We start from the raw sequence: 16,523 nt of genomic DNA, 5'->3' as shown, positions 1-16,523 counted from the left end.
CATTGTTACTGAAGCACATCTGGGTCCTCATCTAGAGGGAAATGATCCTCACAGGGGGGTGACAGTGTTGGGTAAAATAATTTTTTCCTTTTCTTTCACATTATAGGTTTTTGATGTTACTAAAACTCCCCCCATCAAAGCCCTACAACTTTGTACTCTTCTTCCCTATGACTCAGCTCGAGTGCTTGTCTGTGGAGGGGATGGGACTGTCGGCTGGGTCCTGGATGCCCTTGACGAAATGAAGATTAAGGTATCCATCCTTAAAATCTCCTTGCCTCTCACAGAAGCACTTCCAAGAAAGTTACACAGCATTTGTGGTTATATTTTTTATTATGCAGGTGAATATTAGAAGACCTTGCCAACCTTGAATATTGTGATTGAGTAGTTATTATTTGTATCTTTATTGCTTTGGGCTTTAAATTTTACCAAATTTAATTACCCTCCAAATAGTCTGAAGAGAAAAATCTAAAATAATCTTCTATATTGTAGGGACAAGAGAAGTACATTCCACAAGTTGCAGTCTTGCCTCTGGGAACAGGCAATGATCTATCCAATACCTTGGGGTGGGGTACAGGTTATGCGGGAGAAATCCCAGTTGCACAAGTCTTAAGAAACGTGATGGAAGCAGATGGAGTTAAACTAGATAGGTAAGTTATACTTACCCTCAAAAGTGATTTCTTGAGCTTTGGGAATATTCCTTGAATTATAAATGAAGACTTGTGTAGTTATAAATTTAAATGTAGTTTAAATGTAAGAGACTATGTCAGTTGTACTTATGTGTGGACACTGGTGTTTTATTTTGTTGCTGTATATTGTGTTGTTATGTAAATCATAAGTTAGGTAACAAGTTAGGCTGAGTACTCCTCTCAAGATTTACATAGTCATTTAAATGTATTCATTTCCCAAAAGCTATTTTAATAGAAGAACCTTATCTACCAGACATCCAGAGTTGATTGGTAATAATTATAATTAACTGACAATTAATTTGTTAGTAATTACTGATTTTTTTTAAACTTTTGTTTTTTAGATGGAAAGTTCAAGTAACAAATAAAGGATACTACAACTTAAGAAAACCCAAGGTATGTTTTTAGGCCTGCAGTTGCTAGTGGTTTCAACAGACATGATGGGGTGCTTCCATTGTGGCACTGCCGTGGGACACAGCAACAGGTGCTCGTCTCTGGGGAGCTGGTTATGGAACAGGCTGCAGGTGTGCCTGGTTCTCCCCTGGTAGATCAGGCGGGAAAGATTTCAGGGGAAGTGACATGGGAGTTGGTCCTTAAAATGTAAATACAATTTAGATCAACAGAGAAAGAAACAAAAGACTCCCCAGGTAAAGGACATAGACTGGAGGGTGCACATCATGGTTAGTAAATAGCAAATAATACAGAGGTAGCACAGAGATAGCAGATCTATAGTTTTAAAAAGATACATTGGATTATGGTTTTCTCAGAGTATATGCCCAGTAGTGGGATTGCTGGACCATATGGTAGTTCTATTTTTAGTTTTTTAAGGAACCTCCATACTGTTCTCCATAGTGGCTCTATCAGTTTACATTCCTACCAACAGTGCAAGAGGGTTCCCTTTTCTCTACACCCTCTCCAGCATTTATTGTTTGTAGATTTTATGATGATGGTCATTCTTACTAGTGGGAGATGATACCTCATTACAGTTTTGGTCTGCATTTCTCTAATACTTACTGATGTTAAGCATCTTTTCATGTGCCTCTTCGCCATCTGTATTGTCTTCCTTGCAGAAAATCATAATTAGAAAAGATACATGCCAGTGTTCATTACAGCACTATTTACATGAAAGCAACCTAATGTCCAGCGACAGATGCATTGATAAAGAAGATGTGGTAGATGTGTACAGTGGAGCATTATTTCAGTTCAGTCCCTCAGTCATGTCTGGCTCTGTGACCCCATGGACTGCAGTACACCACGTTTCCCTGTCCATCGCCAACTCCCAGAGCTCACTCAGACTCATGTCCGTAGAGTCGGTGATGCCATCCAACCATCTCATCCTCTGTCATCCCCTTCTCCTCCTACCTTCAATCTTCCCCAGCATCAGGGTCTTTTCCAGTGAGTCAGCTCTTCGCATCAGGTGGCCAAAGTATTGGAGCTTCAGCTTCAACATCAGTCCTTCCAATGAATATTCAGGACTGATTTCCTTTACGATTGACTGGTTTGATCTCCTTGCAGTCCAAGGGACTCTCAAGAGTCTTCTCCAACACCATAGTTCAAAAGCATCAATTCTTTGGTGCTCAGCTTTCTTTATAGTCCAACTCTCACATCCATACATGACTACTGAAAAAAACATAGCTTTGACTATACTGACCTTTGTCAACAAAGTAATGTCTCTGCTTTTTAATACGCTAAGTTGGTCATCACTTTTCTTCCAAGCAGCAAGCATCTTTGAACTTCATGGCTGCAGTCACCATCTGCAGTGATTTGGGAGACCACAAAAATAAAGTCTGTCACTGTTTCCATGTTCCCCCATCTATTTGCCATGAAGTGATGGGACTGAATGCCGTGATCTTACTTTTCTGAATGTTGAGTTTTAAGCCAACTTTTTCACTCTCTTCCTTCACCTTCATCAAGAGGCTCTGTAGTTCCTCTTCGCTTTCTGCCATTAGAATGTCGTCATCTGCATATCTGAGATTATTGATGTTTCTCCCTTCAGTCTTGATTCCAGCTTCTGCTTCATCCAGTTCAGCATTTTGCATGATGTACTCTGCATATAAGTTAAATAAACAGGGTGACAATATACAGCCTTGACATACACCTTTCCAAATTTTGAACCAGTCTATTGTTCCATGTTCAGTTCTAACTGTTGCTTCTTGACCTGCATAGAGATTTCTCAGGAGGCAGATAAGATGGTCTGGTATTCCCATCTCTTGAAGAATTTTCCACAGTGTATTGTGATCCACACAGTTAAAGGCTTTAGTATAGTCAATGAAGCAGATGTTTTTCTGGAATTCTCTTGCTTTTTCTATGATCCAGTGGATGTTGGCAATTTGATCTCTGCTGCTTCTGCCTTTTCTAAATCCTGCCTGAACATCTGGAAGTTCACGGTTCACGTACTCTTGAAGCCTCACTTGGAGAATTTCAAGCATTACTTTGCTAGTATGTGAGATGAGTGCAATTGTGCAGTAGTTTGAGCATTCTTTGGCATTGCCTTTCTTTGGGATTGGAATGAAAACAAACCTTTTCCAGTCCTGTGGCCACTGCTGAGTTTTCCAAATCTGCTGGCATATTTACTGCAGCACTTTCACAGCATCATCTTTCAGGATTTGAAATAGTTTAGCTGGAATTCCATCACCTCCACTAGCTTTGTTCATAGTGATGCTTTCTAAGGCCCACTTGACTTCACATTCCAGGATGTCTGGCTCTAGTTGAGTGATCACACCATCGTGATTATCTGGGTCATGAAGATCTTTTTTATATAGTTCTTCTGTGTATTCTTGGCACCTCTTCTTAATATCTTCTGCTTCTATTAGGTCCATACCTTTTCTGTCCTTTATTGTGCCCATCTTTGCATGAAATGTTCCTTTGGTATCTCTTAATTTTCTTGAAGAGATCTTTAGTCTTTTTCATTCTATTGTTTTCCTCTATTTCTTCGCATTAATCACTGAGGAAAGCTTTCTTATCTCTCCTTACTATTCTTTGGAAATCTGCATTCAGATGGGTATATTTTTCCTTTTCTCCTTTGCCTTCCGCTTCTCTTATTTTTTCAGCTATTTGCAAGGTCTCCTCAGAGGAGATAAAAATGCCATTTTACCTTTTTGCATTTCTTCTTCTTGGGATGGTTTTGATCACCACCTCCTGTACAATGTTATGAACCTCCATCCATAGTTCTTCAGGCATTCTTTCTATACTCAGCCATAAAAAGGAATTATATTGGGTCATTTATAGAGATGTGAATGGCCCTAGAGTCTGTCATACATAGTGAAGTAAGTCAGAGAGAGAAAAACAAATATTGTATATTAATGCATATATGTAGAATCTAGAAAAATGGTACTGATGAACCTTGCAATTCCTGATTTGCAAGTCAGGAGTAGAGCTACAGACATAGAGAATGGACTTGGGGACACAACAAGGGAAGGAGAGGGTGGGATGAATCGAGAGATTAGCATCGACATATATACACACGACCATGTGTAAAATCGCTAGCTAGTGGGAAGCTTCTGTATAACACAGGGAGCTCAGTTTTGTGCTCTGTGGTGACCTAGATGGGTGGGGTGGGGGAGTGGCCATGGGAGAGATGTCCAAGAGCGAGGGGACGTGTGTATACACATAGCTGATTCACTTGGTTGTACAGTGGAAACTAATGTAACATTGTAAAGCAGCTAAACCCCAATTTAAAATTAATAATATATAAAAACAAGAAAGAAAATAATAAATAAAAAGAAAAATACTGGGGATAATGTGAAAATAGGTAAGAAACCTGCACTATGACAAAACAAAGGGAATCTTAGGAGGAGGACTACTTACTTCCTCACCATAACACAGCACCTTCCTCACTATGACTCAGCATTTCCAGACCATAACTCAGCACTTCCCCTGTTCAGAGACATTTTAGAAGTAGTATTGATCAAGACTTGGCAACTGATTGCTATTAGGGGAAGCGGGGGAAAAAAAAACTTTACTACAAGATTTCTAGTTTTTATGACAGGATATGTGAAAATGACATTAACCAAAATAAGAAAAATAGGGTTTCAGGTTTGAATAGGAAGAAAATGCATTAATATTCGGGGCATGTCAACCTTTAGTCTGTGACCCACTGAACAAGAAGTCAGAAATGCAAGCTGTTGCTCAGGGAGAAGACCAAGTGCAGCTCGGTTGAGGAACCCAGGCTAGATTGGGAAGTAAGATAAACTGAGCAGGCACCAATAGCCTAATGGAGACTGAAAAAGCTGAGAACCTGAGAAGTGCTGGAAGTAACAAGCAAATATTTGAGAACACAGGATTTGAAAGCCTGGGTGTAGAGTAGAGCTGTTTAGATGTAGCATATTAACCAGAAATGGAAAGTGAAATTTTGTCTTAAAGAATCAGCCTTTAAACTGAAGCTTTATCTCTGGAAATGTCACTGGATAGCATAAAATAGCTTATGTAAAAAGTAAATGACTCAGTTTTCATAAAGAACATAAAGACTAAGATTTATATGTTTAATAAATGACACAGGCATGGATGGAAGCATAATCTGTTGTTTACGCTTTTCCACAGGAATTCACAATGAACAACTATTTTTCTATTGGACCTGATGCTCTCATGGCCCTCAATTTTCACGCTCATCGTGAGAAGGCCCCATCTCTGTTTTCTAGCAGAATTCTTAATAAGGTGTGTTGGATAAAATAACATTTCCTGCTTATCACCTAAGGTACAGTAAAAATCAATAGTTCAATCATACCTAGCACTCTTTCAACTAGATTGAGATAGAACTAACTTACGGAAACATTTGCCTGCTCCATTTTGTATAAGACTGTCGAATTAGATCCTTAAATGTATTTTATTAAAGTATTTTATAACCATGACAAAATTTTTTAACTCACAGTTGCAATGTTTTAGAGCACATTTTGCTTAGATGCCTACTAAATGGAATATATGATAGCTTATCTTACTTAAATGGCAACTAGAATTGGAAGTAAATTTAGGCAAGATAAATTTTTGATGAAGCCATTAGTGGAAAAATAGATTGCATAGGCCTGAAAAGACTCTAAAAGGCAAATGAGGTAAGAAAAGGAGCAGTTTGTTTACCACAGTTTTAACTGGTTTTTAGTACAATTGATTCCTTTGGTGGAACATTTGTCTTGGAAATTTTTTTAATGACTTTTGGTGATTGAGCAACAGGATGTGAAAAATAGATGCTGGTTCTGTTTTACAATTATCTGTTCCTGGTTCTGTTTTACAAATATTTGAAATTTATAAATAGCTCCCTTTTATTAATATAGTTACCAACACAATAGTATTGCTGTTTATACAGTATGGTAATTAGCATCTCAATGCTTCCATCAACCTTTCTATATTCAAAAGTGATTATAAAATGTTTGCTAGATTTGCCTGCATTACTTTCATTAAGTAATGTTAAGTACTAGGAAAAGGCAAAATTTTCTTTATAAAGTGTAGCTTTTTGGATAAACTGGGAGAAAACACCATTTAAGCACAAACCACTTAATCCTACATTCCCCTAAAAAAATGGGCTGAACTCTGTAGTAATAATGGTGCCTTCTCCCATCAGTCTCTAGTCCACTCTGTGGATACATGACTCAGTCGTCACATCAGGGAGCTTTGGTTCAGTGTCTTTTTCTAGCTTACAGGGCTTGTTAGATTGCTTTAATATCATATTTTCTGTCCATTTCTCATAGGCTGTTTACTTATTTTATGGAACCAAAGATTGTTTAGTGCAAGAATGTAAAGATTTGAATAAAAAAGTTGAGGTAAGCTTTTAAACTTTCAGGTGGTCTCTGGACTATGAACTTTTTTTAAACAAAAATGCTGAATTTTCTATTAACATATTTCCATAACACATATGGAGTATTTATTGTGTACCAGACACTTCTAAGTGCTTTATACACATTTTCCCACTAAATTTTCACCACAGCCTGTAAGGTAGATACTACTATATTCCCATCACTCATGAAGCTGTTTGAAATTAAATAACTTGCCCAGGTTCACAGAGTGCCCAAGGATACAGGTAACCAGCATTTAAACCCAGGTTTATGTAACTCCAGAGTCTGTTTAACCCTTATACTGAACAGCGTCTGTTCATGCGTGATGACCAGTGTGACGCTCTGTGACAACAGTGCCTGGGTCATGGACTCTCAGAGGAAGATGAAGCCCAACGTTCAATTCCTGTTATGGTTGTGATGTATCTTTGTTATGTGCCGTGCAGCATGGCCAAAAAAAAGTAAGGAAAGAGCCAAACAATAAACAGCTTAGGGAAAGAGTGGAAAATGAGCGGAGAAGGAGGAGCCTCACTGCACACTCAGCTCGGAAAGCTGCTGCTCTGGTTAGACAGACTCTGAGCTCACGGCACAGGGGGAATGGTGAGGTTGGCCGTGAAGAATGTTCCCTTCTGCTTTATCCTATTTCCTTTTTCCTGGACTTTACTTGGGTAGAGTGAAGCGTATGAGGTAGCACATTTTTTTGTCTAATTGTCTGTTTATACAAAAATCACCTGTGAAACCACCCATTCAATGCCAGGCACAGTGTTAGGTACTAGACATACAGTGACAAACCTCTCACTGTCACTAAGTCTGCAGTCTGGAGAGAAGAAAGACATTTAAACCACATTGTAATATGGCATAAGAAATAATATAAGGAAAATATGGAGTCTTACAGGAATTACATACACAGAAGAACTGTACAAAAAAGATCTTAAAGACCCAGATAACCATAATGGTGTGATCACTCATCTAGAGCCAGACATCATGGGATGTGAAGTCAAGTGGGCCTTACAATGTGAACAAAATTAGTGGAGGTGATGGAATTCCAGTTGAACTTTTTGACATCCTAAAAGATGATGCTGTGAAAGTGCTGCAGTCAATATGCCAGCAAATTTGGACAACTCAGCAGTGACCACAGGACTGGAAAAGGTCAGTTTTCATACCAATCCCAAAGAAAGGCAATGCCAAAGAATGTTCAGACTACCACACAATTGCATTCATCTCACACGCTAGCAAAGTAATGCTCAACATTCTCCATGCCAGGCTTCAACAGTATGTGAACCGTAAACTTCCAGATGTTCAGGCTGAATTTAGAAAAGGCAGAAGAAGCAGAGATCAAATTGCCAACATCCATTGGATCATAAAAAAGCAAGAGAGTTCCAGGAAAACATCTACTTCTGCTTTATTGACTATGCCAAAGCCTTTAACTGTGTGGATCACAACAAACTGTGGAAAATTCTTCAAGAGATGGGAATACCAGACCACCTTACCTGCCTCCTGAGAAATACGTATGCAGGTCAAGAAAGCAACAATTAGAGCTGGACATGGAACAACAGACTGATTCCAAATTGGGAAAGGAGTACATAAGGCTGTATATTGTCACCCTGTTTATTTACCTTATATGCAGAACACATCATGCAAAATGCCAAACTGGATGAAGCACAAGCTGGAATCAAGATTCCTGGGAGAAATATCAATAACGTCAGACTTATGGCAGAAAGCGAAGAACTACTAAAGAGCCTCTTGACAAAAGTGAAGGAGGAGAGTGAAAAAGTTGGCTTAAAACTCAACATTCAGAAAACTAAGATTATAGCATCCTGTTCCATCACTTCATGGCAAATAGATGGAGAAACAGTGGAAACAGAGACTTTATTTTGGGGGGCTTCAAAATCACTGCAGATGGTGACCACAGCCATGAAATTAAAAGATGCTTGCTCCTTGGAAGAAAAGCGATGACCAACCTAGACCACATACTAAAAAGCAGAGACATTAACTTTGCCAACAAAGGTCCATCTAGTCAAAGCTGTGGTTTTTCCAGTAGTCATGTATGGATGTTGGACTATAAAGAAAGCTGAGCACTGAAGAATTGATGCTTTTGAACTGTGGTGTTGGAGAAGACTCTTGAAAGTCCCTTGGACAGCAAGGAGATCCAACCAGTCCATCCTAAAGGAAATCAATCCTGAATATTTATTGGAAGGACTGATGCTGAAGCTGAAACTCCAATGCTTTGGCCACTTGATGCGAAGAATTGACTCATTGGAAAAGACCCTGATGCTGGGAAAGATTGAGGGCAGGAGGAGAAGGGGACAACAGAGGATGAGATGGTTGGATGGCATCACCGACACATTGGACTTGCGTTTGATCAAGCTCCAGGAGTTGGTGATGGACAGGGAAGCCTGGCGTGGTGCAGTCCATGGGCTCGCAAAGAGTTGGACATGACTGAGTGACTGAACTGAACTGAGCTGAACATAACCCACAGACTGGAAACTGTCTTGGGAAAGTGACTGACGAGGAAGTCTTTCTGGAAGAAGTTACAAACTATAATCTACAAATTAAAACTTAGCTAAATGAAGGAGATAAATATTATTCTGGGCTAAGAACAACATGGGCAAAGGCCCAGAGGCAGGAGAGAACATAGCATATTTGAGTGTGTTCAGGCTGGAGCGTAACCTGCAGGAGAGACAGTGGCGAGAGCTGATGCTGGAGAACTAGGCAGAGGCCGAGGTCACAGAGAAGCTGGTGCCTTGTTATAAAGGCACTTGGCTCATCGTGAGCACCGAGTCCAGCCACTGAAGGGACGTAATCGGGGTAAGTGTCAGTGTAAGCGGCCTTTGAGAGGTGAATAAGAGGAGAGCAGAGCTGCAGAAACGGTGGCTGCTGGACTAGGGGTGGTCAGGAATGACGGCAAGGACGGAGACTTAGAAGTAGCATCGGTGGTTTTTAGTGCTTAATTGGTATGGAAGGTGAAGAGACAGAGGTCAAAGATAATTTCCAGGTTTCTAGTTAGGGGGTGAGGACAGCTGGTGCTAACCTTCCCTGGGAAAGAAGATGGCAGAGAAGATGCTTGACTCAGCTTTGTGCATGAGAGTTTTAGGAGCCACAGTCAGTGGGAAGTGTTTTGTGGGCAGTTGGATATACAGATCTAGCCCAGTTCACGTTCCTGCACCAACAAAAAATAGAGCTGTCAGCACAGAGATGGCAATTAGCAAGACAGAAGTGGCTCAGCTTTCAATCCAGAGTGTGTAGAGAAGAGAAGGGAGCCCAGTCCATGGCTGTGTGAAATGCCTTCGGTGTGAGGCTGGGAGTGGAGCTCTCAGCAGTGGCAGAGGGACGCCCAGAGAAGTAGTCTGGTTCCCAGAAAGCAAAGGAAGAGAATACTTCAGGGAAAGAGGAAGGGGTTGGCAGTGTGAGATGCTGTTAAAACAGCAAGTTAGATAAAGCCTGAAAAACTAATGGGATGTAAGAAAAAGGATGTCTTTGATTTAAAAAAATTCACCGTTATGATTCCTTTATTACGACAAACATTGAACAGATGAGAAAGGCTAGATTACCTGGGTAGGAAGCAGTCTTCCAACCAGCTCTCACATGTATGTGAAAGTGGATATGATTCTGAGTGGCTGTGTCTGAAAGTAGTGTGCCCTAAAGTAACTTACTCCTTGTATTTCTTTAAAGCTAGAGCTGGATGGTGAGCGAGTAGAACTGCCGAATTTGGAAGGCATTATCGTTCTGAATATCGGCTACTGGGGTGGTGGCTGCAGACTGTGGGAAGGGATGGGAGACGAGACTTACCCTCTAGCCAGGTAAGTACATTTGCAACTGGTTTTTTATGTCGCTGGTTTCTTTAAAGCAGTCTGTTCTTCGTAGACTTTTAACATTTTTACCACAGATTTTCTTTTTTGTATACCTCATTAATGTCAATAGTTAATAAGCTGATGGTCCACCTATGCTGAAAAGTAATTGTCCTATTGTGGCTGGTTTTATTTTACCGCATCACATAATCCATGTTTCCTTTGTCCAATTTTAGGCATGATGATGGTTTATTGGAAGTCGTCGGAGTATATGGGTCTTTCCACTGTGCTCAGATTCAAGTGAAACTGGCGAATCCTTTTCGAATAGGACAAGCACATACAGTGCGAGTAGGTGAAATATTGCTACAATGGACTGATTTGTCCCATTTCTAAGCCATTGAGGTTTAGAAGATAATATACTATAGCCTTCCCTAAACCAACATGCGGTTTACAACCCATGCTATCGGTCATCCTGTACCCAGGCTGAGTAGGATGGGGAAAGACAGGAAATGTGGCCCTCAGTCCAGTTGAAGAAGTGAAGTGTCCAATGAAAAAGAATCCCTTAAACAATTGAAGAATAAAATATATTCAGATTAATTTTCTAAGAGTGCAATGCTAAGAAATGTCCCTAAGAAGGGTTCAAGGACTCAAGATGTTACTAAGGAAGGTTTGTCTGAGCTTTCTGGGGACTAACCGCTTTCTCATTGCCGTGATTCTAGCTGATCTTGAAGTGCCCGATGACGCCAGTGCAGGTGGACGGGGAGCCGTGGGCCCAGGGGCCCTGCGCTGTCACCATAACCCACAAGACACGCGCGCTCATGCTGTGCTTCTCCGGAGAGCAAACGGACGACGACGCCTCCAGTGCTTCAGGTCAAGAGGACACAAAGGAAACGGAGTAGATGGAGGAGGGCGTGAGGACTTAGTGTCGAGTCCTCGCAAACAACTAGATGCCCATTCATCCAAAAAAGAGCTGTCAACTAGCTTAGTCTTCACTTCATCAATAGTAGAGTGGGTATGCATTTATGTAAATAGCATTCCAAAAACAGCCAGACCTCGGGTTGTTTACAAATGCCTGCTCTTTTTGCAGCAAACACTTTGACCGTACAGCACTAGCAGAAAGTCACAGAACGCTCCACAAAGGCTCTGTGTCTGCGGGTAGGCTCGCTGACCTGTGTGCTCCCTCCCAGTCCTTACTCTTGAACAACACAGTGGATTGGACACGTATATCCAGCAAGGTGTGGGTGGAAAATCATTGCCATTTTAATGTTGAGTGTGATGACCCTGTAACATTTAAAAATGACGTGCTTTTTTGAAAGGAGATGGTTGGTGTCCTGCTGGGCATCCTCCTGCAGCATGCCTCTTAAGACTTCTTGCAGCCCAGCACCAAGTGGACACATAAATATCTATTTCCAGGAAACCCTAAAAGGAGAAATGTAAAAGGAAGGCAACACTCAGATTTTTTGTTTTAAATTTTATTTTAAGGACACTTTCAGTCTCCTACTGTTGTTTGGTTAACTCTGTTAGTGACCGAGTTGAGCTGAAATCTGCCATCTTGTTATACTCCAGTTTAGCCTAAAGGGGACCACCTAGGCGAGTTGTAAAAATCAACATTCAGAGCACTTTGCATTGCAAGTTACAAGTTTCAGGACTTCCCTGGCATTCTAGTGGTTAAGACTCTATGCTTCCACTGCAGAGGGTATGGGGTTCAATCCCCTGTCAGGGAACTAAGATCGTGCGGAGTGGCAGTCAAAAAAAAAAGTTACAAGTTTCAAATCAGACTGTTCACCAAATTCTCTTTTGATTAAAAGACAGTGTCAACAATTCAAAAAATATATACTAAGGAAGATTTACCAGTCAGGTTAATTGCTCAAAACAAGTTCAGTATTGATGGATACATTTTAAAAAATTGGTGGTCTTACAGTATTTTGAAAGTACTTAACAGGATTTTCCCTTGGGGAAATGGATATAGAATCCTCTGCTAAAATGTTTATATCATATTTATTTTAAAATGAGAGATATATTTTTTTTACTTATTTATTTTCTTCACTGTGGTATACCTGTGTTTAGTGTTTACAATATGTTGCTTTATTTAATAAGTTAAATTGATCATAAATTCTGCTACTCACAGATAGAAATGTAGCCTAATAATTAAAACCCATAATTCTTCTGATAGATATATTATCTGGATATTCTCATTCTTCAGAAATATTCCGAGGGTGCTCCTCTGCTGCTCCCCAGCCTGCTCCCTCAGGTTCCACAGCGGAGGCTGCCCCAGGGGGCCCCCAGCCAGGTATTTTTAGGACAGATGTTCCATTTGTGGATTTGGTGGTCTTTTATGCCATTAATCTCTGAAGAACTAGAATGTATCTTTCACCAACACCATTAGCTCCCTTTAAAGATCTGTGGATGAATCTGTCGTCTATTATGAGTTGCCAGAAGCTTAAATTTCAGTCACCTTCAGGCCCAGGCCATGTTTTGAAGGAACAACTAAGAAATGTATACAGTAGTAGTCAGTTACATTAGAATGCTTTTATTTTGCTTAAATTAATCTCTTCCCAGATCTCAATGTGAGCAGCTAAATTCTAGTATTGTAAGATTTTGTGAGAAGATCTGTTTTCACCTTACTCACACACCATTCACAGTAGCTACCTGTGGTGGTGGTTGGGAGAGTCTGCAGATTTTCTTTCCTGGGCTGATCATGTTTTGAGTATAATGAGCTTCATTCTTTAATTTGTGATCAAAATTGTTACCGATACCACATTTTACAAATATACTGTTAGATTCACTTTGCTTTAGGCTATATTTTATCTATAATTCATAGTGCTAATTATAGAATAATCAAAGTAAATAGTTAATAGGGGGTCTCAGAATTAAAATAATCAAAATAACTATATAGTTTTTTTTTACTTTTAAAACTGTATTCTAGCTATAATGTTACATTGGATTTAGAACAGAGTCATATAAAACACCCTCATTTACTTAAAAACAAACTGGTCTTTCATTTTCATAATCCACTGAAGTTTGACCTTCACAAAGTTTATCTGTTAACCTTATTCACTCATTCAGACTTAATTTTTTTATGAAAGTTACTTCAGAATATCATATCATATAACATATTTTAGAAAAATTCTCTAACTTTTTAGGCACATTTACCCAGCATTTCAAATAAATGTATAGGCATGTACCTTGTTTTAAATAAATACAATTTATAAGACTCATGTTTGCAAGTTATATATTAGGGTAGCAATTGTTGACATTACCAGAGAGTCCACACTTTACAAAAAATGATTTGCCATAGAATTTTTCTGTTCCATTTCAAACTATTCTGATTTAAAAATAGTAACTTCTAAATTCTCAGGAAGAAATATGTGAAGTAAAGCTTGTATTCATGTCTGTTTTCAGATTTCTCCTTTTATTCTAATACAATTCCTAGCTCCTTGCAATCTTAGTAGGTTAAATACTGAATCCCTGGCAGTTTCTTAGGGATCCCATAAGTAGATGATGAGAATTTTCAGTGCTTTTTTTTGTTTAATGGAAATCAAACTGACTTGTGTTGTAACATACAAGTTGTCAAATGGTAAGATTACATGATCTTAAAGGTGTTTTAGGTTTTCTGCAACTATTAGCTGTGAACCCTTATTGTAGCTAACGTTATGAAATTTTATAGTCAAAATTATTTATTTTTATTTTTTTAGGATGTGTCAAAAACGTGTAGTATTTGCTTTTTGAAATATGTTTGCCTACCTAGAGCTGGAAAATATACTGTGACTCAGAAAGTGTTAACAGTCCTTTTTGCTGTAAAAATGAATACTACCAGCATGTCAAAAGAAAAATAGTGTGCATTTGTAATATAAAGTAAAATTGTACTTAATGTATATTATGGAATTTTAAATTTGCACTGACCAAAAAATTTAAAGATGATATTAATTTACATATACATGTGGATCCGAATACGTAATTTGTACTTGTTCAGCTGAAAAGGTCAATAGAACAGGTGATAATTTTATGTGGTTTTCCATCAAGCCGATAATACTGAAACAAGAACCAGCACTTTATATTCAGACTTTTTAAAAAAAATTCTACCTAATTTGGGATAGGAATGTAGGTAGAGGTAGATTTATTAAAAATTTCTAGAAATTTAAAAAGAAAAAATAGTGTTGTTACTCTATCTCAATCTGAATGAAGGTCTGTTCTCAGCAACAAGACAGAAGAGGTTGTTTGGGTTTTGCCTTTTAAAAGTATATCCCTGCCTTTCTCAGATTTTCCCTTGGAGGCTTGTCTCCTGTTTCTCAGAATATGCTCTGCAGGCTGTCTGTAGTATCAGAATCACCGTGGGAGCTGGTTGACAGTGTGGCTGCCTCAGCCCAGGAACCAGCCCTTGACTTCAGGAAGCAGGGTATCTTGAGATATGGGACGTCTGCACCTCTGGTGCTTCTGATGCAACTGAAACGTTAAAGTTACTCATCTGTACCTCCTGTGTTCACCCAGGGCTTTTGCCCAATAGATACCATGCCGAAAATTTGAATTAATTAGATACTCTTAAATTGTTTTTCCTTTAAAGGAACTCTGAAAAACTTGTCATATCCTATCCAAACTGATAAGCTGTATTACATAAAAGTTGGTAGCCCCAGGTTTTCCTGTGGAGCTGTGTGGGTGTGGGGCTGTGATCCGTGGAGTCTTGGAGGACAGGCGGTGCTTTGGGGCTGGTGGAATGGACCCCTGGAGGGCCCCTGCTTTCTCCCCATGCCGCGGTGCTGCTTCAGATCAGATTTCAGTAGACAAAGCACTTCCTTTTTTTTCAAAAAAAAAAATTCCACTATTTTCTTTCAAAGAGTTTGGAAGCCATTATAACGACTCTGTCACCTGGTTAATTTTCTACTGATTTTTACATTAAAAAGAGTATTTTGGATGTCTCGGTTGCTGCTTGGAATATGGCCACTTGGCTACTTCTCACATTTTGAAGGCATTTTGTTGAATAGTAAAGCACTGATTTAGCCTCTGTTCCTCGTACTTCTACTTTTAGTCAAGTATAGAAATGGCTGTGTATTTAATTCGTTTTAGTTTTGTAAATACACACACTTTTACCCTCATGGCCCTGACAGCGCAGTCAGTGCACGAGGCTCACAGGTTTCATAAAGGTATATGCTAAGGTTCCGGAGAAGACTCAAAAACTGTCACCCTCTAATGGGGACGTTCACAAATGTTAATGATTGAGGTTAGTCATCTACAGAAATGTCGGCAGAAATTGTCACCTAAAGGCTATAAATTTAAGTGTACTGCTGATGGTAGACCTAGGACACTTCCTCAGTCTCTGCAAACGTCCCCCAAGCCACTTCACCGCTAAAGGGAAATGTCAAAGCAGAACGCGCTTTACAAGGTAAACTACAGGAAGTCGCCATCTCATGGTGCTTTTTGATGACTGACCCAAAACGGGGAAGAGAGCTGGCAAGTTAGGTTGCTTTCCTTGTTGCTCTAACGTTGTCCAGGCAAAGAGACTTCCTGATCAGATGAGGAGCCTGGGCTACTGAGCAAACTCCTACAATAAGGAAGGGCACTTTGTGTAATTGGGTGACGATGGCTCATGAGAACACTTGTTCTTAGTACTCCCGTTCTGGGCTCTGCCAGCACTCTCTCCAATTTGATCAACTTGAATGAGCCCAACAGTAAACAAACTCTGATTTTAATTCTGTGTTAAGCAAGTTTAGAGCAGCCAGATCCTTGGCCGTGATTACTTGCAGGTGAACTGACTGAACTGGCTCTTGTGAACCCACAGTGTCAAGGACGAGCAGCTCAAGCAGCCAGCTGGTCCTGTGCACTTTCTGCCCCCTTGGCCTCCGTACTATGTCCCTACCACGAATTACCCTGTGTTAATTGCTTTCGTTGTGTTGGGTCTATAATGTGGTCAATGCTTGACAGAGAAACATGAATTAAAGCATTTGATGTTGAAGATGTTTGCTTGTTTTTTAATAAAATGTAAAGCACAGCATTTGAAAAGTATGATTCTGTGTTGTTTTTTTGATACAACAATGAGAAAAAACAAGTTTGAGTTAGTTTCACAGAAGATGGCACTTGTACAGCAGGGCAGAGGTTACAGTGTGTGACAAGTTCAGGGTCAGAGCCGCCCGAATGGATAAAAAGATACATACTTAAGGACTGACTCAGGGCACAGTAGAGCAGTAAAGGAAGTCAAATAAGGTGAATTCGTCTCGTTTTCAGCTGATACAGTGGAAGTAGTAGAGAATTTATTTGCAGTATCTAGGTTGAAAACTCAGCCTCTGCCACTGTTAAACACT

At 39.7% G+C, this 16,523-nt stretch overlaps 1 protein-coding gene across 2 annotated transcripts in view; it reads left to right on the top strand.

The window, feature by feature from the left end:
- The window catches only part of DGKE (diacylglycerol kinase epsilon), a 29,628-nt gene extending 13,401 nt beyond the window's left edge, over positions 1 to 16,227 (top strand). For both annotated transcript variants that reach the window (XM_044939645.1, XM_006076222.3), the window contains exons 5-12: positions 107 to 250; positions 490 to 647; positions 1,028 to 1,079; positions 5,223 to 5,336; positions 6,362 to 6,433; positions 10,115 to 10,242; positions 10,467 to 10,578; positions 10,950 to 16,227. In XM_044939645.1, the coding sequence (XP_044795580.1) occupies positions 107 to 250; positions 490 to 647; positions 1,028 to 1,079; positions 5,223 to 5,336; positions 6,362 to 6,433; positions 10,115 to 10,242; positions 10,467 to 10,578; positions 10,950 to 11,129 (960 nt within the window). In that variant the 3' untranslated portion in view covers positions 11,130 to 16,227. The remainder of the gene's footprint in view (positions 1 to 106; positions 251 to 489; positions 648 to 1,027; positions 1,080 to 5,222; positions 5,337 to 6,361; positions 6,434 to 10,114; positions 10,243 to 10,466; positions 10,579 to 10,949) is intronic.
- The last annotated feature ends 296 nt before the right edge of the window (positions 16,228 to 16,523 follow it).

The sequence above is a fragment of the Bubalus bubalis genome, chromosome 3 (genome assembly GCF_019923935.1).
Source record: "Bubalus bubalis isolate 160015118507 breed Murrah chromosome 3, NDDB_SH_1, whole genome shotgun sequence".
Taxonomy (NCBI): domain Eukaryota; kingdom Metazoa; phylum Chordata; class Mammalia; order Artiodactyla; family Bovidae; genus Bubalus; species Bubalus bubalis.
The sequence above is the reverse complement of the archived record's forward strand: the minus strand, read 5'-3'. Positions and strand labels throughout refer to the sequence as shown.